At 41.6% G+C, this 24292-nt stretch overlaps 1 protein-coding gene across 6 annotated transcripts in view; it reads left to right on the forward strand.

Moving 5' to 3' along the window:
- LOC109638878 (neural cell adhesion molecule 2) overlaps positions 1-24292 on the forward strand; it is a 381983-nt gene that overhangs the window by 353003 nt on the left and 4688 nt on the right. For 3 of the 6 annotated variants that reach the window (XM_069521441.1, XM_069521442.1, XM_020102059.2), the window contains 2 exons: positions 1505-1679; positions 17431-17638. In XM_069521441.1, coding sequence (XP_069377542.1) covers positions 1505-1679; positions 17431-17638 — 383 coding nt within the window. Of the gene's footprint in view, positions 1-1504; positions 1680-2364; positions 2948-17430; positions 17639-18003; positions 18044-24292 lie in introns of those variants that run through there. The other 3 variants (XM_020102061.2, XM_069521443.1, XM_020102060.2) reach the window with 3 other exon arrangements.

Consider the following 24292-nt stretch of genomic DNA (forward strand, 5'->3'; position numbering starts at 1 on the left):
AGAAAAGGAAGCACTGAAGCACCTTTCATTAGCATTTATACAATGTGGTCTTATCAGGGCTGAAAAACACTAATTGACCACAGTCACAGAGTACTCCTGTTTGTATAGTGTTTGCAGCTCCAAGCTGCTTTAAGAAAATATTTAGTCTTTTTAATTTAATAATTCAAAAATGTATGTGCTACTTATATATGTATTTATATTCTATGACCTTTTTAATTTCATATTTTCTTGCTATTTCATTTTTTTACTTTACATAGGGATCCACTTACTGTATAATTTTTTGGGGGTGTTGTGATCACAGATTCACAATTGATATTTATGGAGGCACATCGATGCATCACGTTGAAAATGAAATCCAAATGACATCAAGGAGAAAAAAAAGGAGACTGAGATTTTGGAGAATGAATAAAGCAAGTACTTCTTTTTTTTGGTTTAACACAACAGAAACTCAACAATGGAAATCCAATTTTCTCCCAGCAGCGTGTGTGTGTGTGACTCACGGGTTTGATAGGTTCCCATTGATTGAGTCGAGTGGGTGCGTTGGCGGCGAAATGTATAATGTTCTGCTTGAGAATCTTTATTTTTCAATCCACACCATTCATATTTTAAATGAGAGTACACATACACTGTCTGAATTCAATCATCCGTTTAAGTAGTTTGGGGGTTTTTTGTGTGTAAAATAGCAAAGTGCAGCTTAAACTCACAAGATAAGGCGTGTGTGAAGAATAGATGGCACTCGCACAAAAACTCTCCACAGGACTAAGTGGATTTCAGCTCGTCCAAATCTCGGTGCTAATGTGTCCAAGCAGGCATTCGTCTGTTTTGTTGAGGAAGTGACAGCGATTTAAAATAATACTGCTGCAGATGAAAACACGCTGCGGAAGAAGGGGGTCAGGGAGTGTCAGCGAGGCTTTTTTGATGCCAGTGCACAGAAAAAGGTGCTTGCTTCACACCCCAGTAATCTTATGGCCTCATTTGGCATCAGGAGCACACCACCGCTTCATCGTGGGGGCGCAGTAGGATGAACCTGAAAACCTCGCACAGACTCATCATAGCTCCCTGACAATCTGTACAAATGTTACATACATCAATGCCCCGGACCTTGACTTTTGTAAAAGCCCCATTTGTGCTTTCCTCTGTCCTCAAATGCACAAGGGGTAGGCAAGAATGTTGAGTGCACCGTGCTTTTAGGCTGCAGCTGTCAGCCTTACTCTTCACTTTCTAATCCTTTCTTTGCGGTTGGACGAGGTGGGAGGAGGGAGGAAATGGAAGGATGACGTTAAAGATGACATAGCAGATAACTCTATGTGAGCTTGATGAAAAAACAGAGAATTTGTGTTTTTACCTCCACAAGTGGATAAGCGCCCACATTTTTCTATTGTAGTAGCTTTCACAATCCCCAGATTTAAAAAAACGTAGACACTGTCTCTACAAAATGTAATCAAAGCTCCTTCTCATTCTCTTTTTTTTTTAAACTCCACGCTCCTCTTTTCTCTCCCGTCAGGATAAAGAGGAGCAGTGGATGACCAAGCTTGTTCCCGGAGCGAATGATTTCGCGATGCTTCAGCCGCTGCAGTGGAACACGAGATATGAAGTGGAAATCACAGCGCGCAATGTCAAGGGCCTGTCGGAGCCGACTTTCTATCAGTTCTTCATGCCACAGAAACCTGATATTACAGGTAAGAAAAAAGCACGATAAAGGCAAACTTTGTGTGTTGCAATTAAATTTTTTAATACACCAACCACTCTTTGTGCTTGCCTACTTCTATGGCATTGAACACCTTTGGACAGCCCTCTGAGAATAATTCTGAACTTGCCATGCCATGCGTTGTGATTAAGCCACTGGAAAATGTGACAGCGCTGGCGATAACAAAGGCAAGAGGGCAACATGTTCCAGTCGAGATAAAGCGGGGCTCAGAACGCAGCAGGCCCCGGTGCTGCTGCACTTTCTGGACAAATGAGGCTGTTAGTAGAGAAATTTGTTTCCTGCAGCTGCAATAAAACTTTACCGGCAGGTATCAAAAAAAAAAAATGAGCAGGGAAACAAAAAAAGCTGAACTTGTTCTTAAATCATTTTCTCTTTACAAGTTGGAACCTTCAACTGTGGCAACTCTTTTTCAACCCTGAGATTTTTGTATTCCATTTGGTCTTTGTGTTTTGCTTTTTTCTGTTTTCCATCCATCACATTTAAAAATTTCAGGACCTCGGACAGCAGTCAGTGAAGGAAAAAGACAACGTGTGACAATTATTTTGATATCAGATTAAACTTTTGAGTCATTTATCAAGCAAACTTTGATTCATGGTATTCAATTTTGAATTTGCTGGTTTTATATCATGTCAATTGGACTTTTTTGTTTGTTTTAGACTTTTGGACAAACACCCCAAGATGATAAAAATATGAGTTTAGGATCTGAGAACCTCTGATGTCCGTGTTCCAGTCTCACCACAAAGACTTGATTTGGAGGTGGACCAAGACTTGTGCTGTTTGGGCGTCCTCGGCGTTGATGCCCACACCGGGGGTTCGTTCACACCTGTTCAAATAAACAGCGCAAATGCTGACATCACACCAGGGTTCGCTTCAAAGAAACCCAACAGACCCCGAGTGAAAATACCCACGGGCTGTAGTTTTCTTCTTTAAAATATAATTCATTCCCTCTTTGCTTCTGTCGATTTATTCCACGGTCCCCCCGCCGCGTTGCTTTGCAATTCTGCAGCAGACTGCAGCTCAGACAGAGTGTGTCTGCATGGTCCGTCGAGCTCTATTCTCATTTGAAAGACCAACACATATAAGCCAGCAAACAAACACAGGGCTTTTTTCCCTCGCTCTTATGTCCCTATGCTGAGATCATGTGGTTCTGCCCCGTGAAAAGTGTTTGTTTGTCAGTGCTGCCGCCGCTCATGGCAGAGTCTTGTACATTTTCCAGCCAATAAAAAAAAAAAAAGCCTAGTTGTGCAGGGGGGTGTCTCATTACTCTGGTCCTCCAGGACATTTGGATGAACATGCATATACCCAAATGAACACACGTGTGAAGAAATGCAGGCAGCAGACTTTGAAGTGTGCAGCACCGCCCCGCTTTGAAGCCAGAACACACGTGACAGTGTTGAAATAAAAATGTACACTCCCCCCCGCAGACCTCACATCCACATAAAAAAAGAAAAACAGAAATATAGGAGTGCTGCTTCAGAGTGCTCTGCTCTCCAAACCTGTTACTAGATCCATTTGTGCTGTTTTGGATCGAGCAAGTGTTTGCCCCTGTCATTACGATACTGGATAAATGGCCTGTGAGAGTGTGGGCTGCTTTTCAAATAGAAAACAAGACCAGCGAACAGCAAGCTTAAGGCGGGTCACTTCGATTGGCTTACCTCTCTTGTTAGCGAAACAGCGGTGCATCGTGGGAAAAGGGCCTGAGAGAGAGAGAGAGAGAGACGAGGGGGGAGCGAGAGGGGAGAAAACACTTTGCACTTTACCGAGGTTATCCAAACTTAAAGGTACAGTGTGTACAACTTTGTGATATCTAGTGTTGAAATTACATGTTGCAGCTAAACACCCCTCACCTCATCTCCACTTCCAAACATGAAAAAGAACCTGTGGTAGCTTCAGTTGTCATAAAAACTCAAAAGGTGTTTAGTTTGTCCAGTCTGGACTAATGTAAAAAACATGGCGGCCTCCGTAGAGAGGGACCCCTCAATGTAAATATAAAGTATTTAAACATAAAGGGTCTTTTCTGGGGTAAAGAAAACTACAAATCATACAATTTAGATGAAACAAACTAGAGAAAACATCATGAGGATTATTCTACATTACATTTCTGCCAATAGATCCCTTTCACCTAAATCTTACACACTGGACCTTTAAGATGGGTTTTCTGCACCTGCACGTTTTAGTCAAATAGTTGATAGATTAGTTAATAAAGTTAAAAATGTCATACCAAGGTGCAAATAAAATTATTTGCTGTTCTGTTAAAATACACTTTTCATTGTCAATCATATAAAATCCATCATTTTGATGGTGGGAAACACAAATGTTCAAATCTGTCAAGTGTCGGACATTTGGCCACATATTCTCATCCACACCACATCTTGTATCGTCTCTCGAGGTGCATCTGTGAAAGAACCACTTGGCATGCAGTGTCCACTTCTGGCAGCCTTTAGCGGAGATGTCCCTGCAGCCGTCATGCTCTGCCTCCAGGAGGGACATTTGGTCTTGTGGTTGATGATCATACACTCTCCACCTCCAGGCAGGAGAAAAAAATTCTAAATGGGTTCGAAAGGGAGAGTAGCAGAGGAAAGAAAATGGAAACCTTTCCCGGATGGGCGGCAAACTGGTTTTGTGATTGCATGTGAATGGTGAACTGGTGCATTGTCCCGTGCAATCACAAATGTTCTCGTGTTTCCTCCCGCCTGATTCCTTTTTTCTGCTTCAGGCAGTTGTTAGTGGAGGTCATCTAAAAACAAAAGAAGACAGTGCAGAAATGCCAAAATGGAAAAATTAAAAAACTAAAATGGAACACATATCTACGTTGTTAATGTTTGGAAAGGACCCAATTCTACGGACTTCCTTTGGAAATCATGTCTGAAAACGACTATTGGATACCTGAACGTAGTGGTGTGCCTTAACCCGCTCACTGTTCCCTTCATTCATTTGTGTCACTCATTCACACTAAACTTTCTGTATTGATAGTACAACTAAAACATGCCACATTGGCTCAAATTATACCAAGTCTATTTTCCTGAATTAATAAATAGCAAGTATTTAGTGTCTGCTACAACTTTGTATTCTATTAAATCATATATTTGTCACAGCTTCTATTGAGTCAACTGTCAGCCATTTTTCTGTCTGTCAGCGGAGGCACAATGGATGATGGTATATTGCTTGGGTAATGACCACAGTTCTCCACTACTTTTCACAGTTGTGAGACGCAAGAGTCTGTTAAAAGGATTCCCAAGCTTTGAGAAAGTGCTACAAAATAGCAAACTAGTTAGTCATAGTGGCCTGTCAGTGTGACCTGAAATACCAATTCGCATCTGAATTTCTCTTGCTCTCTTCCCCCAAATTGCATCTTCTAGAAGAGAAGAGTACGTGTTAGCATTTGGACTCCAGGCCGACAGTTACTGTGGGAAATGGTAATAATGGAAGTAGTCCTGGGGAAACGCATCAACTACCTGTTGGTAACTCCAGAAATTGAAGTCTCTCTGAGCCTGAGATGAGGCTTTTACCAGCCTCTCTCAGTGATGGACCATGGTTTATAACACTGTCTCTTGTTTGGAACATCACCACTCATTCTTACTCCTCTCCCCATATCGCTGCCTACCCTGGTCATCTAGTCCTCTTTCTCATCCAGACATTATTTTCTCTCTCTCTTTCTCTGTGTCGTTCTGTATCCACATCTAATAAAATCAATCCAAGAAAATATTCCTCCTTACTGAATATGTCCATGCAATTGAAGAAAACAAAATTGGGGCTCTATAAATTGCAGTTGGGCTATTTTACATAACTTAAATCAGCTGTTGATGAGCCAGCTACAGATATCATTTACGCATGATGCTTTGTGCGTGAATTATTAAATAAGAAAAGGCGAGCTCGTACGTTTGGCTCATATGTAAAGAAAATGTATTTTTAGAATAATTTCGTAATAAAATAAAATATGTCTCGAGATTAGACGAAAGGATTTTAGTGACTGTGAAAAAAGAAACTTGTAATATGTTAAAAAAAAGAGGTGCTGCCTTTTTTTTTTGATAAGAAGTCAATAAGGGAGCGAACAGAGTGTAGAAATCTGTCGTGCTTCACTGGAGAAACAGGAGGATTTTCACAATCTCTCTTATATGAACCCACATCTCCAGAGAGTCTCAGTCTCTGCTCAAACTTGGTCTCTCAACTTCTCTCTGTCTCACTCAGGGCCCGGTGACCAAACTCAGCCCATACCAGTCCCACACCAATTTACAGCTTAATAACCCCAATTCGTGTTTACTGCATTTTCATTAAGCCGAGCCGTCAATCTCGATGTTTCCCCGCCGACGCCGTGTTCATTTATTTCTATAATCTCGGAAAGTGGTGCAGGTTAAACAGAAAAATGACTCTTGTGTTCACATTTTCTGCTACGCTGAGTCAAATTGGATATTGAAGAAGTCTGGTCAGTGTTAACTCCATCAACAATATTAAATGTGAAATATCTGTCAGTCCCAATTGTGGACTATCTTTCCAATTCACTGCTTCCTTTTTTTCTTGATGAAAAAACATCCCCTTGTTTTTTTTTTACCCTGGCACAGAAAATATGTTCACATACAGTAGATGCCGTCGACAGTATCTCTCCGCAGCCAATTTCTCTTCTCAACCTTAATCTATGCATTATGCATCTGCAGGGTATTGACTTGGCACTTTTCTGTTTTTTCCCCCTCCTTCTTCTCCATCCTACTTTAGTTTGTGCTGCATAACCTTCTCCGTCTCCTGCTCACAGAGAAACCTTAAAGAAAAATGCCATTGATTGCAACGCTGCCTTTACAATTTACTTCCTTCCCCTCCCCTCAAGCCTTTTTTCTTTCCGAATCAAAGTTTTCTCTTCACCTCTTAACTGTCCCGCTGACTCTCCTAATTACAACATTGTGCCTCCAACACCAGCTCTTTTCAACCCTTTTTATACCTTTGCGTCACATGGCTCTATTGAGAAAAATACCTCTTTTGTTGTGTCCATAACGAGACATCATTTCAGCACCGTTGCAGATTAACATGGCCCCTATTAGATGTATTATGTTGTATTCTTATAAAACCTTTACAATTAAAGTACTAATCTAATTTGTATTTGATCTGGAGAAACTCAATACAAAATTCACCGGAAACTGATTTGAAAAGGGAAAGCCAACAAAAGGAAAACTTTCACTTAGAAGCCGCCTCAGTCTTGTCCTGGTGTTAAACAGATAAGTGAATATTCAGTTTATCCATAAATAATATTTACTTATTTACTCAGGTATTATGCTTGATTACTGACCTACCATTACCTATTTGTTACTCGTTGCTTTGCACTTTCAGAATTTGGCAAAAAACCCATGATCAACAAGTGAAAGTTAAAAAATTAGATGCATATTTAACATACTTTAGGTAAATTAAAGTACATTGTGCTTGTAATACCTATGTAGTATTACATTAAGTAAAATTCAGTTGAAAAAGTGTTTCACAGTGCGGTAGTTCTTGTTAGTAGTAGTAGTCTTTGTTATGACTGCTGTATTTTTCTTGGCCCGCTCCTCTTCCCCTGCTTCCAGTCATGCGCCATAAAAAGCCGTGATTGAAACAAGCGAGATGGATTTTGTTTCCAATAATCTCATCAAAGCACTTGAAGGAATAATCTGGAAGGGCCGCTCTCTCTCTACTCTTGTGAGCTTTTCCTGGAAGTGTTGCCAGCAAATCCAAACGGGAAAAGTACTCTATTTTTTACATGTCCATTGCAGTAATTGATCTTTCATCAATTTCCCAATTGAAAGTCGTTATTTTAAAGCGGCGTCAGGAAAAAGATGCATGACAATCAAGTCTGATGTGTGAGGATTTACTATATAAAAGGGTACTCAACATGTTGCGGCTATATGAAGTAAAACATGTTATTATTGTGACTCAGAATAAATGTTATGAATTTTCCAACAGATTGTGTTGAATAAATTCCCTTCAAACCATAACGTTCAGTTAAATACAACCAATAGTGGCATTCACAGCTTAGTATTCAGCTTTACAAACAGAGACTCTGAGGTTGAAAAGAGCAGTAAAGCTTCAGTTAAATTCTGCTTTCTGAGGCTCGTAAACAGGCTTTTATGTCACTGCTCTTTAAGAAACCGTTTTATTCCAGATGCAAAAAGAAAGAGCTTTGTTGAAACCATCCGTAGAAGTACCACTGGTCCTTGGAAACTGGCACAGGCTGAAGTGATGGAAGTGATAGATTGAAGCTGAAAATATGGACTGAGGATGACATTACCACCGCCATTAAATAACATTTCAATCCAAAAACCTACATTTGTTTGAGTTGCGTAGATCCTGTATCGCTCACCAGAGTAAACACTGTAGTCCTTAACAATACAATACAAGATCAGTCCTGATGTTTACACGTTGACTCGCTCATTTATTCATAGAACAGAGATAATCCTGTCAAGCTGAAAGGCTCGTGTTTGCGCAAACGCGTTTCACATCAGACAATATCACTGTCAGCTATGTAAATATTTCAGCATGAGCAAGAAGAGTGCGGAAACGTACTTCCTGCTGAGACGGAAGGAGAGTAGGAACAGTGGCATAAACGTACTTCCTGCTGAGACGGAAGGAGAGTAGGAACAGTGGCATAGAACAAAAACTGCTTGTTTCATTTCTCATCCTATACGTAATACTTAATACTGACTGCACTGGTTATTCTGAGGAAAATATTACATACCTATATACCCTACTGTACATATGTATACTTTACATATTTCATATTTTTGACGTGAGACAACTTTAGTGAAGAGTCTGGGGTGACACCTTGTTGAACATCTGCTTTTTGTCAGAGCATAGTTAAGAATCAACACAGCACTGTAACATTTAAATTACTGCTCGAAGGACAAAGTGAAGAGAGGAGAAACGATGAATAATTAATTAAAATGACACTTAATGAAATAATATAAGCCTTTCAAACTCCGACTCTGCTGCCAGCTTCTCTCTTTACCGCTTTGTGAACTGAATTTCTTCAACTTTGAAGGCCTTTGGTTAATTGTTTTGTGCCTCTATCCATCAATCTTTACTTGTTTTAACAGCTAGCAGTTCTCCAACTTTAACTTTTTAGCTGTCAAGATTGTTTAAACTTAAATTTCCACTAAAAAGATGAAGGGGGCCAGTGGATTTACCCCTGAAATAAGTTGTTACCTCAGACAGCAACAATTACAGGAAAGTCAACCAAATTTCCATGAAGCCTTTCGGGGTTGGTTGTTAAGGACGTCATATTGCTAGTTAAAAATATATTTCTCATGGTTTTTTCATTTCCTCTATGCCGGCTCATAAGTGCACTGAGAGTTGGAACGCTTCCTACTCGGAAACGAGCAGAAAGGAAGGACTCATCTCCCTCCTTCAAACAAAGCGCGATTTAATGATTATCTTTAATTCTCCGAGGGCCTCCTCAGACAAGCCTCCCCCTCTATACTATCCTCAGTGAGCACTTAGGAAGAATCCTCGCTCTCATCCACAAATTATTATGTTTATCCCCCAAAAGATTAGCACCTGCTTCCTTCCCGGTCATCATTAATCGAGCGACTTCCCCTCACATCCAGTTGAGGGAGAGTCCATCACCGCTCAGGCCCTAATGAGTTTGTTCGATGTGTATGAATGGCTTCAGGTGCCACACAAGCAGTTGATGTCTAGCAATTGAGTAATAGTGCTAATGGGCCCATTTATCAACAAATAATCAGAAGACGTCAGTAAAAGGGTTAATAGAGCAGGGAAATAAGAATTAATGATGGCTGTGTTTCAGGGATTCGAGAATTTGCGAAGTCACTGAAGAAATGTTTTTGTTAGTGATGAAAGTTACATTATAGTGACTCAACAGAATGGGAGTAACAATGCATGGAGTAGTACACAATATACCCTTTTCAAAGGATTTAGTTTTATATTGTTTATTAAAGGCTGGTTTTCTTAGAAAAAAGACACGAGGGAGAATAAAGAGAAAAAATAATGAGGCTAAATGTTTTTCTGGAATGAATTCAAATGTTAGAAGATAGAAATGAATGTATATACGTATTTATTTTTTGACAACACACACTTTGTTAATAAGACTTTTAGACGTAGCCAACGTCAGTCTGCCCTGTCAAACCGTGGCCAGACTGCAATTCTCAACAAAAAGTCAATGTTATCATTGTCCTCGGCCCAGAATACAGAGACACAGCCTGTGCCAAGCTCGGTGGCGTTGGGCCTGTCAGTGGATGCTTTCTGCTAGATTGACCTCCAGCAGGAGAGCGTGAAATGGGAAATGATGCTGTAGCGAGGACAGTTTTATAGATGCAGGAGGACAGCAGAGTCAAAATATCGCCACAGAGGACACAGACCCCGTCGCGCTGCTCTCCTGGAACAATGGAGATGCACTCTCTGCCTCTGTGAATGTGCTTCATAATGAGACAAAGGGCAGGCGTTTGGACAGGACAATTAATAAACTAAAGGCGAGCACAAAACATGAACTTTTTGACAAGTTGTTAAAAACAATCCAGACACTGATGCCAGTGTCTGAATTGTGGGAAGTATTCCACCAGTAGTGTCAATCTCTTGCTGAATTACAATTGAAAAGGCCAGACGCTGCCTCTTCGCATATTCCATCTGAAAGTTCAGACCAGAGCGCTGCCGAGCAGGCAGGGCTGTCGGCCTCGGTTTAATCAGAACAAAATCACTTTCTCACTTACCACCCTGACAACTTGGCACACAATGTGAAACAAGTAAAACCGGAGTCACACCATTTTTTTAAAGCATATTTGTAGCATTATTATGTAAGTATTATGGCAGTAATGGCCAAAACTGATTCATGTCTGCCCTTCGGTTGGCCAAAAAAATACGTAGTTATTTTCTGATACGGTTACATTTCAATTCAGTACACTTATATATATTTTTCCAAGGTACTTCATATAGTAGGGTTGGGCAGGAACAGTTGTCTAACCTTAATATTCAAGCTCTTTCAAACAGTGATACTTCAAGATATATGCTTTAATAGTAGCAGCCCCACTTGAAAACAATGAGAGTAATAATGCGGATAAGAAATAATAAGGTCATCATATTGTTGAGTGGTATCAGTACTGGATCTTGCAGCTGTGGATTATTAGATACCTGCAGAATGAAGGGAGAGAAAGAGACTGAAGGACGGAGAGAGAGACAGACAGATGGATGGATAGACTTGGTGTGGTAGACGGGCAGACTGAATATTTGGTCGGAAAAGCACATTTATTATGTTTTAGCTCTTACATCAAGTTATTATGCATATTCTTCCCCTGTATTGTGCTTTTGTTCTGCTCGCATTGTAAAGTATTAGTTGCCGGTAGACATCACAGCTGCTAATTTGAAAGCAGTTGTGACCACTCACTTGTTTGGGCGTGTTTCATCTTTGTTTATTCCATTTAAAACTTAAGCTGCTTTTCTTTGCCTAAATACCTTCTGCAGAGATCTGAGCTATTGCTGCTGAAAGCTGGTGCGGCTTCTTGTTTTCAGCTTCACAGGATAAAAACTCTTTTCATCTTTTTATACATCCTCTGTATATGTGTGTATTCCAGTTGATCTCATTTTCTTTGCGGTAGATTATTTCTCAAAAGGCTACAAGTGTAGCTGCTGAATAATTCAAGTTTAACGCATCAATCTCTGATTTCTATACATTTCAGGTTTTCAGGATATTTGCAGGCTTCCCTTTAAAAAAGGACACTTCTGTAAAATCTATATCTGAGGAAATATGAAACTCAAAACATGGCACAATGACAAAGATGTTTTTGATTTGTGACTTTACGTTGTGGTTCACTCTTTGACTGGTTGATTGTTTGTATAATGCAGCCTACAACATTGTAAGGGCTTCATTATTTGTTAGGTGTCATAAATGTATAAAAGCGACAAGGGCTTTATGTGATATAAAAGTGTAAACAGATATGAAAGCTCAAGGACGCAGCGGCACCCTGACGATGAAAAAGAACCAACGTATGGCCTAAAGAATGGATTAGTATTCTTTCTCTCGTCTGAAGTATGCGAATGCTTCGGGGGCGATGAAGAGGTGGTGTTGTTTACCGTCTCGGTGATGGCATGACTGACTGTGTCTCTGAGTACATTGGGTTCTGCATAGACAACACCATCCCCACTAAAGAGGTCCGCTGTTACCCAAATAACAAACCGTGGGTAACAAGCGACCTGAAGGCCCTTCTCAACGAGAAGAAGAGAGCCTTTAGATCACGGGACAGAGCAGAACTCAAACGGGTACAAAGGGAGCTAAAGCGCAGCATCAGGGAGAGCAAGGACAACTACAGAAGAAAACTGGAGCACAAACTGGAGGACAACAATAGCAGAGACGTCTGGAGTGGGATAAAGGAGATCACCGGCTTCCAGAGGAGAGGTGAGGGAGCAACGGGGAATGAACGACGTGCGAACGAGCTGAACACGTTCTTCAATAGGTTCAACAACAACCCCCCCACCCCCAGCGGACCCTCCACTGCCTCCACTGCCTCTACTGCTTCTCAGAGCAACAACCCCCCACCTCCCCCCACCACCCTCTGCCCCACACCACACCCGTCACCATCTCCCCCCACCCCTCCGCTGGCTTTCACCACAGACTTTTTCACACCTTCCACCCCCGGGACATCCTCACATCACCCACAGTCCCCCACCACCACCACCTCCTGCAACACACACCTCTTTGCATCACCCTCAAACCCACCACTGACATCCCCTACCCTCCAGTCTGGACTGCACATCACAGCCAGCCAGGTGAGGAGAGAGCTGGAGAGGCTCAAACACAGGAAAGCTGCTGGACCGGACCGCATCAGCCCTCGTGTGCTGAAGGCATGTTCCAGCCAGCTCTGTGGAGTCCTCCAGCACCTCTTCAACCTGAGCCTACACCTTCAGAGAGTGCCAGTGCTCTGGAAAACATCCTGCCTGGTCCCAGTGCCCAAAAAAGGACGCCCTGCTGCACTGGAGGACTACAGGCCGGTGGCACTGACCTCTCACATCATGAAGGTCATGGAGAGACTGGTATTGGCACACCTCAGACCACTGGTGTGCCCATCACAAGACCCCCTGCAGTTTGCATATCAGCCCCATGTTGGGGTTGATGATGCAATCATCTACCTGCTGCAGAAGGCCTACTCCTCTCTGGACAGACCCAACACCTCAGTCCGGATCATGTTTTTTGATTTCTCCAGCGCCTTCAACACCATCCAGCCCAGACTGCTGAAGGCCAAACTGGAGGGCACGCGGGTGAGTGCTCCCCTCATCACTTGGGTCGATGACTATCTGACGGGCAGACCACAGTTTGTGAGATTACAGAACTGTGTGTCTGATCGTCTGATCAGTAACATCGGGGCCCCCCAGGGAACTGTACTGTCCCCCTTCCTCTTCACCACATACACTGCTGATTTTAAGCACTGCACTGAGTCGTGTCATCTGCAGAAGTTCTCTGATGACACGGCCATTGTGGGGTGTGTTGAGGGCGGGGGGGAGGCTGAGTACAGGGACCTGGTCGACCGCTTTGTGAAGTGGTGTGGGGAGAACCGCCTGCAGCTCAACGTGGAGAAGACGAAGGAGATGGTGGTGGATTTCAGGAGGAACAAGCCCGTGCCCTCTCCTGTCTGCATCGGTGGGACGGATGTGGAGGTGGTACCTGCATACAAGTACCTGGGTATCACACTGGATAATAAACTGGACTGGTCCACTCACACAGAGGCCGTCTACAAGAAGGGCCTGAGCCGGCTTTACTTCCTGAGGAGGCTCGGGTCCTTCAATGTCTGCAACAAGATGCTGCAGATGTTCTATCAGTCTGTTGTGGCGAGCACCATTTTCTTTGCTGTGGTGTCCTGGGGTGCGGGCATCAAGGCAAAGGACGCCAACAGACTGAACAAAATCATCAGGAAAGCAGAGTCTGTGGTTGGCTCTAAGCTTGTCACCCTGGAGGAGGTGGTGGAGAACAGGATGCTGGCAAAACTGCTGGCAATCATGGACAATCCCTCTCACCCCCTCCACAAAACACTGGACAAGCTAAAGAGCAGCTTCAGCCACAGGCTCATCCAACCCCGCTGCTCTAAGGAGCGATACAGGAAATCGTTCCTCCCAACCGCAATAAGACTCTATAACTCATCTACCTCTGTCAGAGCCACCATCACAGAACTGCACTAATATACCTGTCACCTTTGCACCATGTACCCTGCACTACACTACGTGTGTTAATTTAAACCACTTTAATATTACAGACCTTTTTATACAATAATATTGTCTTTTGCACATCCAGTCCACGTATTCTTACACTGCCAGTATATTGTATAGTCAAGTACTTATAATTATACCCTACTATATATTATATATCATATCATATTATATCATACTCTGCATACTCTGCATATTCTCTGTATATTCTTCGGATTTACAAGTCTATATACACATATTTATACATGTGTACATGCTATTATTATATTATTATTATCACTACTACTACTACTATTATTATTATTATATATACTATTGCTGCCATTATTACTATATACTGCTATTATATTGGTATAATTACTGTCTATATAAATATATATTATGTTATATTGTATACTATATATATATATATAAATATATACTGTACTAATATTCTTATATACTGTCTAACAATAACATTACCATCATATCATTATTACTATTATCATCATATTGCCACTGCACTACTTGTCTGCCTATTCATCTTGTGTTTCTGTTTCTGTTCTTTTTACCTAAATGTTTTGTTTTGTTTTGTTTTGTTCTATTGCATTGTGTTTTGTTGTGTTCCGATACACAAGCTGCTATGACACCTTAATTTCCCTCCGGGGATGAATAAAGTACTCTATCTATCTATCTATCTATCTATCTATCAGTGGCTTCAGCAGCTAAATTAACTCAACCTTCAAAAGGTGAGATTCAAACCAGTAGCCTGTGGCAGTGGGGAAATATTGATCCAGTCTACAAGTTTCAAATCCCATATCCTCGGATTCAGGAAGAAAACGCAAAGTGTTTTTAATTAGAGCTCCTTTTGCCACAAGGTTCTCTCCTCGTCTGACTTTCTGTTCGTCTTCCCGTGGTTTGACTCGCTGCCAGTCTCCATTGTCTGCAGCCTCGGCTTGAAGTCGAGAACAAAGTCGCCAACATGAGAGTCATTTGGTTTGTGACTCGCTGTGACAACTTCCAATGTAGCACAGGAGTGTTTGGAAGCCTCGTTCCTTTTTTTTCCGTGTTGGCTCGGAGCTCCTGCACGCTGGATTTGAAATGAAGCAGCGGCTGGGTGGTTAAAGTGTTGACTCTTGGCTTATGTTTTAAGGGAGTACAGAGACAGTGCAGTATTAGTGCTGCAGCAAAAGTAGTGTAGCAGTAGTGGTTTTTTGGACACTTTAAATCTTAATATTGTTGAACCATCTATGTGCAGTACTTTCTCTTTCAATCACTCACTGCTGGCAGATGAAATTTAGAATTCAGTAAATGCTCAAAGACTGGGATCAAACCGCAGACTTTATGGTTAGTGGATGATCCGCTCTGCCCCCTTAGCCACAGCAGCCCCAGTATGCTTTTTGTTATAATATCTGGGATCTTTATTTTAAAACGTTTGTCAAAGTATAATGAGAATTACATCAATTCTATCATTACCAGATGATTTACATGACAGATCACAAACTGTATAGTGATCATTATTATTATTACTGTATTGATCCGTGTTTATTACATGGAAAACATTATTAAAAACAGATGCATTTTTGAGTAAGTGGTCCCCAATAATGTCCCATTTCTTCAATTAATGTGACATTTTTCTTTTTTCTTTCTTTCTCAGGGCCCATAAATGAAATTCACTGTCCATTCTTACCATTTAGAAATACATTTGGACATTAAGGGGATTCTGAAACACACAGACTGCCCTCAAGAGACGAGAAAAAAGTTCAGTGAGGCTACAACTGCTTACCTTTTGAAATTAACCTCATATAAAATACATTATATCACCCGTGGGACCTATTTTTCCTCTGTAGCTGTACCTCCTTAGGTGTGTTTGGTCTGTTCCGAATTTCTGCCACCTTTGTGCCTCTTTAACTTTGGTTCCGTATCTATAATCATCATTGAACTTATTGTTTGTAGATTTAAAGAGATTTCTTTAAAATAGACTAGGAACCTGTTTTCGAGGTACATTGTTATCAGGCATCTGGTAACAGGTTAAAAAAACTTTTTCTTATTCTAGTCTAGTCTGTAGATGCATGTAAACTTTACCCAAATGTACCTTTATCTCATATATGCCTATTTAGATTAACATTTGGAGCTACTGACTGAACACTGCTGCATTCAACTCATATTTACTGTGTTTTGCTGCATAGGAGAGAGAAAGCCAGCATTCATTCCTTGAGCCTGCGGCTTTTCTCTAAACTCTGAGGTGCCAGACTCCAGCACTCAGCCGTCCTGGGCGCTTACACCTTCATATCATTGTCTGATTCACCCTTTAAACTCACAGGCTACTGGATGCCCATATGAGGGTATTCTTAAGTAGGAAGGTTCATTCATCCTCACTCTCCCATCGCTGATTACTCCTGGCAAGGTCAGACCTCCAGCTGTCAACACTGATCCTACAGTGTGTGTTCAGTTTGCTCAACCTCAGGATCACGTCAGGGCGCCGCTCTATTCAGCCGTGCCCACCGGGAGTCTCTCTTCACTGGGGCGCCTTCATTTTCTCATTACGTCAAATTGAACGCAGGCCCTGCTGCTCTTTTCCTGACCGAGCTGAGGGAGCAGTGTGCCGGACCCTCCGAGAGATTCCAACTTTCAGATGAAGATACTCTGCTTCCCACGTGAATCTGCTTAGCGCTGCAAACCACAGAATACGAGGCACCCGGTGGACACAGAGGCGAAAGCGGGAGCGTGGATATGCTGATGCTTGCTATCCTGAGCTGCAGTTTAGTGCAGTGTTGCCGAACAGTGTGCATGAACTTCTCCACCTGTGGAGCTAGTTGTTGACAGTTGGCTCATGATAGATAAGGTATGTGCAGAGCCTGAGGGCAAAAATGGATGAAAAAATATGTTTGCTAATGTAGTTTCAGGCAATAGGTTCATATATCGGCTCTTAAACAGATAGGAAGCTGCAGATCATCTCATATTAAAGATAATTCACAAGGTTATACTTTTTCGACTTGTTTTCAGGCACCCCAGATCTCCTTTCCCTACTCAATTTAAGTCTTTAAAACTTTTCCCTATATTTACTCTATATAAAAACGAACTTTATGTCTGAAATTGATTTGTTTTGGAGGAAATTTGGTGGATCCAGAGTAATAATTGAGATTGTCCACTGAGGGCTGTGTGGAGTCGGGGCGTTAGTGGATTAGGACTTATCTACGCGTTCGAACCTCTCCAGCTGGCTCCAGAGGAATTCTTTGACCTTCGTGTGGTTCTGAAAGTAACTACGGTGAAAAGTTTTTGGGCCGTGAGTGTGCTCGAGTTTGGTTCAGCTTCGTGGTATCTTGGTCTCACACTCTCAGTACCGCTACGCCCTCCAGATTTGGATGTATGTTGGGAGGCTGACCTTCACTCTGATGTCAGATATATCCTGAGCAGACGAATACGTCCTTGAGCCGGCTAATGAACCCCGACTCCATTGATGCTGCTCCACATCTGACCCTGTGTGTGTCTTAGAGAACAAGTGCATAAATCAAAATTGCTAACAGTGTTTTCTCTGCGTTGGGCGTGTGTTTGTCTGTGTGTGCATTTCACTGCCTTAGCAGAATCCCTGTTCAGCGGCCTGGGGCTGGGTGCGGTGGTGGGCCTCGGCCTGGGAGTGCTCCTTCTGCTTCTCGTGCTGGTCGACGTCAGCTGCTTCTTCCTGCGTCACTGCGGTCTGCTGATGTGCATCACGCGCACACTGTGCAGCAAGAAAACAGCCACCAGCGGCAAGGGCAAAGAAATGGAGGAGGGCAAGGCTGCCTACCTGTGAGTTATTCTTTCTTTATTTAACAGGAACTTTTAACTCCTTCTTTTCCCAGTCATGAGATCATTCATGCTTGCAGAGGGTGCATCTGCTGTGGGTGTATGCTACATTGGCTACTGTTTTTTATCTGTTTTTTTGCTGTGTAAATGTGCAACAATGAATTATAAAACCCTAATGGATAAAGAGAAATTTCAACAGATTTCAAGAATTTAGTTCCAAATGCTATAGCACCAGTTTGGACAGAAAAGTTTATTTTTCTTTGTCTATTTTGTGAAGTCTCACCTTTCAAATATTTATCAATAGCACGGTGAAAGTCTTTATTGACTGTGAATTAGAAAAGGAGTTTTCTTTTTACCATTTACTATAGGTACACCTACAACAGCCGCCCAACCACCTTTTCAACCACAGTATGTCTCTGATTATGTCTTATTCACTAACATCAGTGCTTTTACATCCACTGTGCCGTGAGTTCACCTTCTTTTGCATGCAGAGTGTGTACATGCACATCAATGATGTAAGATTGTAACCATGTTTGTAATTCACATCACGTGCTGTCTTGGTTTAATGTCTCTACCTCTATGATCATATAATGTGTGCATGCAAATAATGGGAGTGATCTCGCTGGAGCCGGTGGATGTTTTCTGTGAGCAAACACGTAATCTTAATCCCTATCATCAGACAAAAAAAATAAATCATGAAAATCCCAATCCAATCAGTTTTCGGGGGGGGGGGGGGGCGAGAGAAGATTCAAGATTCAAAGATTTTTATTGTCAAATACACAGAGAACAGATGTTTCCCTATGAACTGAAATTCTTGTGCTGTCCTTTCTGGAATACCGACCAAGAAGAGGAGGAGAAGGAGGAAGGAGAGCAGAGGGAAGGTGGGGGTTGACTCTTGCTGAGTCACTAAGCTCACAGAGCTGGAGGGCTGAGTGACTGCCTGATCACACAACATGCACGATCCGTCTCCGTCTCATGTTAGAGTTTGCTGCCATGGTAGCAGCAACTCACGCGGGTCTCCACAGTCTCCATGTTGAAGCTACAACCTCGTCATGGCTCTGAGGCCTTGTCATTTATCACGGTGGCATCACAAACACAGAGCACAGACATGTAGTAATATCATGTAGTATTATTCTGGAGATTGTAGATTTGTTATTATCAGGTTTATCATTACAATTTGTATTGGCTGACAAAATATACAAACTTATACAAATCTCTAATGTGTCCAATCCAAAAACACTCCATCCTACATTTCCCATAATGCACTGTAAATCCATTTACCCATTGACAAAAGATTCTGAACACACAAGCAGATCAATACAATTTTAATAGCACAGCCTAAACTCCATGGACAAACTTTAAAAAAAAATCTAATCTAATAAAAAGATTTCACATTGCTTCAATGTCATTTTTTCTAAAATGAATGTTTAGGACTAGTTCATTCTCTTGAACTTTGCATCTCTGTATCTCCACATCTCTGCAGACTAACTGGTTTCAGAGCTGTAGGGAGTAATTACAGTAAAAACAAGATCCCTGTTGTATATTAACTGAATTTTTTTCTTTTGCGCCACTACAGTGACAGTGAAGCGAGTTACAGCACTAAGTAGGCTCTTACAGTGATGGTCTAGTCTTGCAGAGACGGTAATCCTGACCCTTTATTTTCCACAGAATGAAACCCAGTTAACAAGAAGAAAATAAAAACTATGTGACTTCACAGTTCCAGAGAACATTTTGTGCTCACTTCGATGCTCCGGAAACAGGCAGTTTTTTCTCTCTTTTCCCACAGCATCAAATGAGCGTAGCCATCACAAGCATTCAGGTGTTATTTATAGGAATAATTGGAAATTGGTTGCTTCTCCAATCCACAATTAGTTTCTTAGTCAACGACTTCCTCCCGCCGTGCAAAAATATCCTGGATACAAGTGGCACCATCTTGTGTTTTTTACATAATTTGTGTGTTTATTGCATAAAATAACTAATCAAAACCAAACTTAACTGAATAATAAACACTTGTTTATTACCTAAAGTAACAGAAACCATCTTTGAGAAAAATGTGACGGGACTTTAACTTTTCGGATCATTCCATGTCCTGTCTGATCACAAGCCACCAGGGGGTGACTGAGATGATTTGGATTCAATTTTGGGGAGCTATCCCATCATCTATATATCACCTTTAGGGAAATTAGACTAGCAAAGCGTTCAACAATCTATAGCTAGTGAATAAAACAAACTTAAAATGTGATCCCTTTATGTCATATATTGATTTTAACAACTGCAATTTAGTTGAAACCTCTTTAAATTGTGTCTCTAACTAAAAACAGTGCACTACTCTAGATAAATAACTCAGTTACACGTTAAATGTCCTGCCCATTATTGCCGTTTTAACTTAGCCAGAGATGGATACGTGCGCTGACAGATGAAGGATGTGCAACAGTCTCTCTAATACAAAATTGTCCAAGATCAGTCAGGACAGGCTGGGCTCTGCAGCCGCCTCAGGAAAGTCCACGTCCTCAGTCTGTCCTTACTTTTTGTTTTTCAGTGTTAAGTGTAAGCTCTTGATGTCAGCAGGCCCAGAGGACAGATGGGGAAAAAACACAAAAGCTCTTGCCTCTGATGACCATCGCTCCTTTCTGTTTTTTTACTGTTTTATTGCAAAAAGTTCTATAGTCACTTGTTAACTTTTTGCTCATATTCAAGCAACAAACAGTCAGTGAAATGCTATAAATAAATGTTGTGAAGCCTCCAGGAGAGGTTTGGTTCCGTGCACACTTTTTCTCTGCCTTGTCTGGAGGCGTTTGTCTTGATATTCACTGCCGATGACGGTCACAGCAGCGAATCCAGTCCCGTCTTGTCAGTCAGTGATCCAGGAATAAATTCCTGCACCTGTCTGGCCTTTCGCTAACCTCCCAGCAAACACCTGAGGGACGGCGTCACACAGAAGTTCAGCCGTCACTTGAGGACAGAGCTGAGGTTGTCAGTTATCCGGTGACAAATGATCCTCATCCAGATGTGTCCCTGAAACTATTTTTACGAACTTCAGAAAGGCTCGGACCGCACATCGTCACACTGATGATGTGCCGTAGAACAGTTTTCTCAGACGTACGGGCTGAGAGTCGAGGCTCAGTGACAGATTTGACTTGGAGGAGAACAGACTGTTGAGCACCTTAATACTCTGATGACTCACGGCAGGAAGTAAAACACACAATGCTGGATTTATTTTTAAGGCTGTGACATCCTGCAGGGAGAAAAGCTCCAAAACACTGAATTATTTATTGTTTAATCATCTTATATCTTCAGTTTATAGACACAACATTATTCCTTGTAGTATGTTCGGAAACAACTAGCTCCTATGAATGTAAGATGTAACTAACTGAGTCTGATCTTGGTGATAAAACAAGCTGCAGCCTCCAGGATTCCTCTGTTTACTGTCAGAACAGTATTGTGATGTATTGTAGATAATCTTGAAATCTGTTTTGGTTTTACTTGATCAAATTTGCACTTACCGCATTTTATCACATATCAGTGTTTTCAAATGAATGAGAAGTTTCAGTTCCTTATAGGTACTTTGAGAAGAAGAATTTAGCGAGGGGAGGTGATGGCAGGTTTGTTCTAAACACCATTAGTGGCTGCTCGACAGGAGTTATGTGTCAACAATGTGTGATAACTGCTGTGTGCAAAGTTGGAAGTTATCATGGATGCTCAGTAGGCTACAGCACTATCTAGTAATCCATTACATTATAGTTGTAATAGACTAGAGTAACTTAAAGTTGCAGAGATAAACACGTGTATCCTTGCATGTGCAGAAAAATGTTCAGACAAGAACGCCTGAAGCTGAAACATTGTGTCAACAAATATGGGGCAGTTTTTATTAGTTGAGAATTTTCTTTTTTAGCGTTTACTCGCTCGGATGTTGTTATTTTGCAACCTTAACAATCAGATCTGCAAGAAACAAATGATCACACCACCGCCCTCAACTTCACCCAAGTTGCTGCTTTGTCTCTTTTGTATAGTTTACAATGAGTTGAAATGTGTTTGTCACAGAAAGAGGGGGCATTAAAGCCACTGTCAATGAATTACAATGGATGGATTTGAAGTACTTTGGTCAGTCATTCTAGCAGCCACCTTCAGAGTGGAGTGAGAACACCTGAGTTTGTAAATGAGGGATGAAAAACATCAGGGGTGTGTGTTCCGCCTTGGAAAAGACGACCATGCAAACAAGCCGATTCCTATGATGTGAGGCAACAAGGTGTATAATCCTCACGTGGGCAGCCAGTTTCCATCAGCAGCTTTGTCCTTGTGTCCTTCATCAAGACCTGCACTTGCTGTAAGATCTCAGGTGTCGGCTATGATATAATATGCCCAAGGAAAATATAAATGTAAAAGTAAAGATTTAGATAAGAGCGCAAACAAGCGCCCCTGGGCCACCTAATTTATCTCTTTGAGAAGTAGGGATTGTAGTGAGCCTTTATGGCCCGCCGTAGATATCCCCGTGCTTAATTAACGTCAGCGGAGGAAAGAACAAGTCACCCCTGCTGTGCTTTGGTGTCACTTAGAAGCGTACAGATTACAAACACACATCTGCACGCAGACTCTGATATCTCCCAGCCCACCATGAGGTGCGCGCAGCTGCCGGCTCTCACCATATAATCAAAGAGGCTTGTCAAGACCCAGTGGCATTTCCTTTTCGCTTTGTGTGCCAGACCTTGTTTTTTTTTAAATGCAAGTTCTGAGGGAGAGCGTGTGTACAGTATCTACACATGAGGTGGTGTATGTGCTGGGGTGATGAGTCTCGTCGAGGTGGGTACACGTGGAAAGACAATAATGCCGCAGAGAAATAGGAGTCTATTCTTGCAGGGTACGCAATACAGCTTCACGCCTTCATTGAAAAGAGTGAAACAAAGCTGGATATGTGAGTGAAATCGAACCCGTCTCGTCCACCGCAGTCACAGTGTGAGGCGGAGACAAGTCGTCAATCCATCAAGCGAACTCAAGCAGGGTCCGTCATTTTCACTCTACTGACTATTTTTCCTGTTTTGTTATTTCCCCTCTTCTGTTGTCACGGGGAATTCGCATCAGACGCAAGACAGCAGTATTGATATGTAAAGAAACAGCTGCTGAAGCATCTATCTGTTCGAACCTGAGGAATATCAGACATTTATCTGCTGATTCATTTCTGAGGCGGATCTAGTGAATTTAAATGTGTTTTCATAGGGGACTGTTGTGTATCCACTCTACTGAGTTTTATAAGCCACCTTTATACCAGTATTATTAAAATAATTTAACCTACAATTAACCTAAAAAATAGTTTTTCCACTCTATAGTCAATTTATTTTATTTCCCTCACTCTCCATTGCTCTTTAACGCCCCAACGTGAAACTGGAGAGCTCATAGTGAAACAGGAAACCGTCATCAATTATACATTTACTGAAGTTATTAACTTGTAGCTCCCATTTCCTTTGCGAATCCCCAGTGTGCTTTTCAATAAGAAACCGCAGTAAGACATTTTGTCAGAAAGTGCATTTGTGATCATGTTGAGTTGATGTCCCCTGTAAAGAAAGTTAAACAGCGTCAGGACTCCATTTTTCTATATGTTGACAAAACCCTGCTGTCGCAACATAAGTCCAATCTGGGTTTGCATGAGGCTAATGGGACATGAAATTGGCTCCACTGTGCAGGAACTTCAACATCCACCAATCAACCAAAGGGGAACCCCCCTCTTGCCAATTGCAATATTTGGGCTTATTAGGTACAGTTTCAGGCAGAGCTGCTGCTCAGGTCACGATCTCACTCGCAGAGTTTGCAAACATCTTGAATGTGGCTGTTTGGAGGTGATTTTATTCCGATATAGTTTATTTTCTACCATAAAAGCTCAACATTGTGAGACAGCAGTGGCACCGCCAATGGCCAGTGAAATGATGCCTTTACATGAAGACATAATGACGATATAATCAGTGAATTAAATGAGCAAACCTTTATCACATGAATCATAGCCTTTGCTTTTACTGGTTGATTAATATTTGATCTAATATTTGATTAAACTGCGAAAAAATTGAAAGTTAAGGACCCTAAACACTTAATAACTCATCTAAATGACGAAAGTTTGCTCTAATTGCTGATTTGAGACCGTTCAGTTTTGTGTTTAATGGAGAAGAATGTGGATGGAAGGTTTACGTTTTTAGAACAAAATCAGAAGCAGCATTACCCTGTGAACCTCAGGAAGCGAGAGTGCACTGATGAAGTGAAAGCAGGTAAAAGCTCATGCTCTTTATTGATTTCCTCTATTAATCTACATTGATCCCAACAGCTGCACTATAGAAGAAAGGATCTTGCAGCTTTGATGTGCAAATCCGGATGCAGCTCATATTTTGCACTTCGGTGTTTATAGTTCGCTGTGGGTTTTTGTTGGAGGACAAATTGCTGTGAGACGTCCCTTGTGGAAATTTCAGCACAGAGCTTTATTTTCAAAACTGAAACGAAGAAAAGTAGAAGAGGCAGATCATACATATTATTATTTTGAACACAATATCTATAGAAGACCTGGAGGGAATTTCTTCAAATTTGTTGCAAATTTTCAATTGATAAAGTGAACAGATTTTGGGGGTCAAGGTCACTGTGAACTAATTCTCTTGTGAACGTGATGTATAAGGAAACGCCCAA

Source organism: Paralichthys olivaceus, chromosome 24, assembly GCF_024713975.1.
Source record: "Paralichthys olivaceus isolate ysfri-2021 chromosome 24, ASM2471397v2, whole genome shotgun sequence".
Lineage (NCBI taxonomy): Eukaryota > Metazoa > Chordata > Actinopteri > Pleuronectiformes > Paralichthyidae > Paralichthys > Paralichthys olivaceus.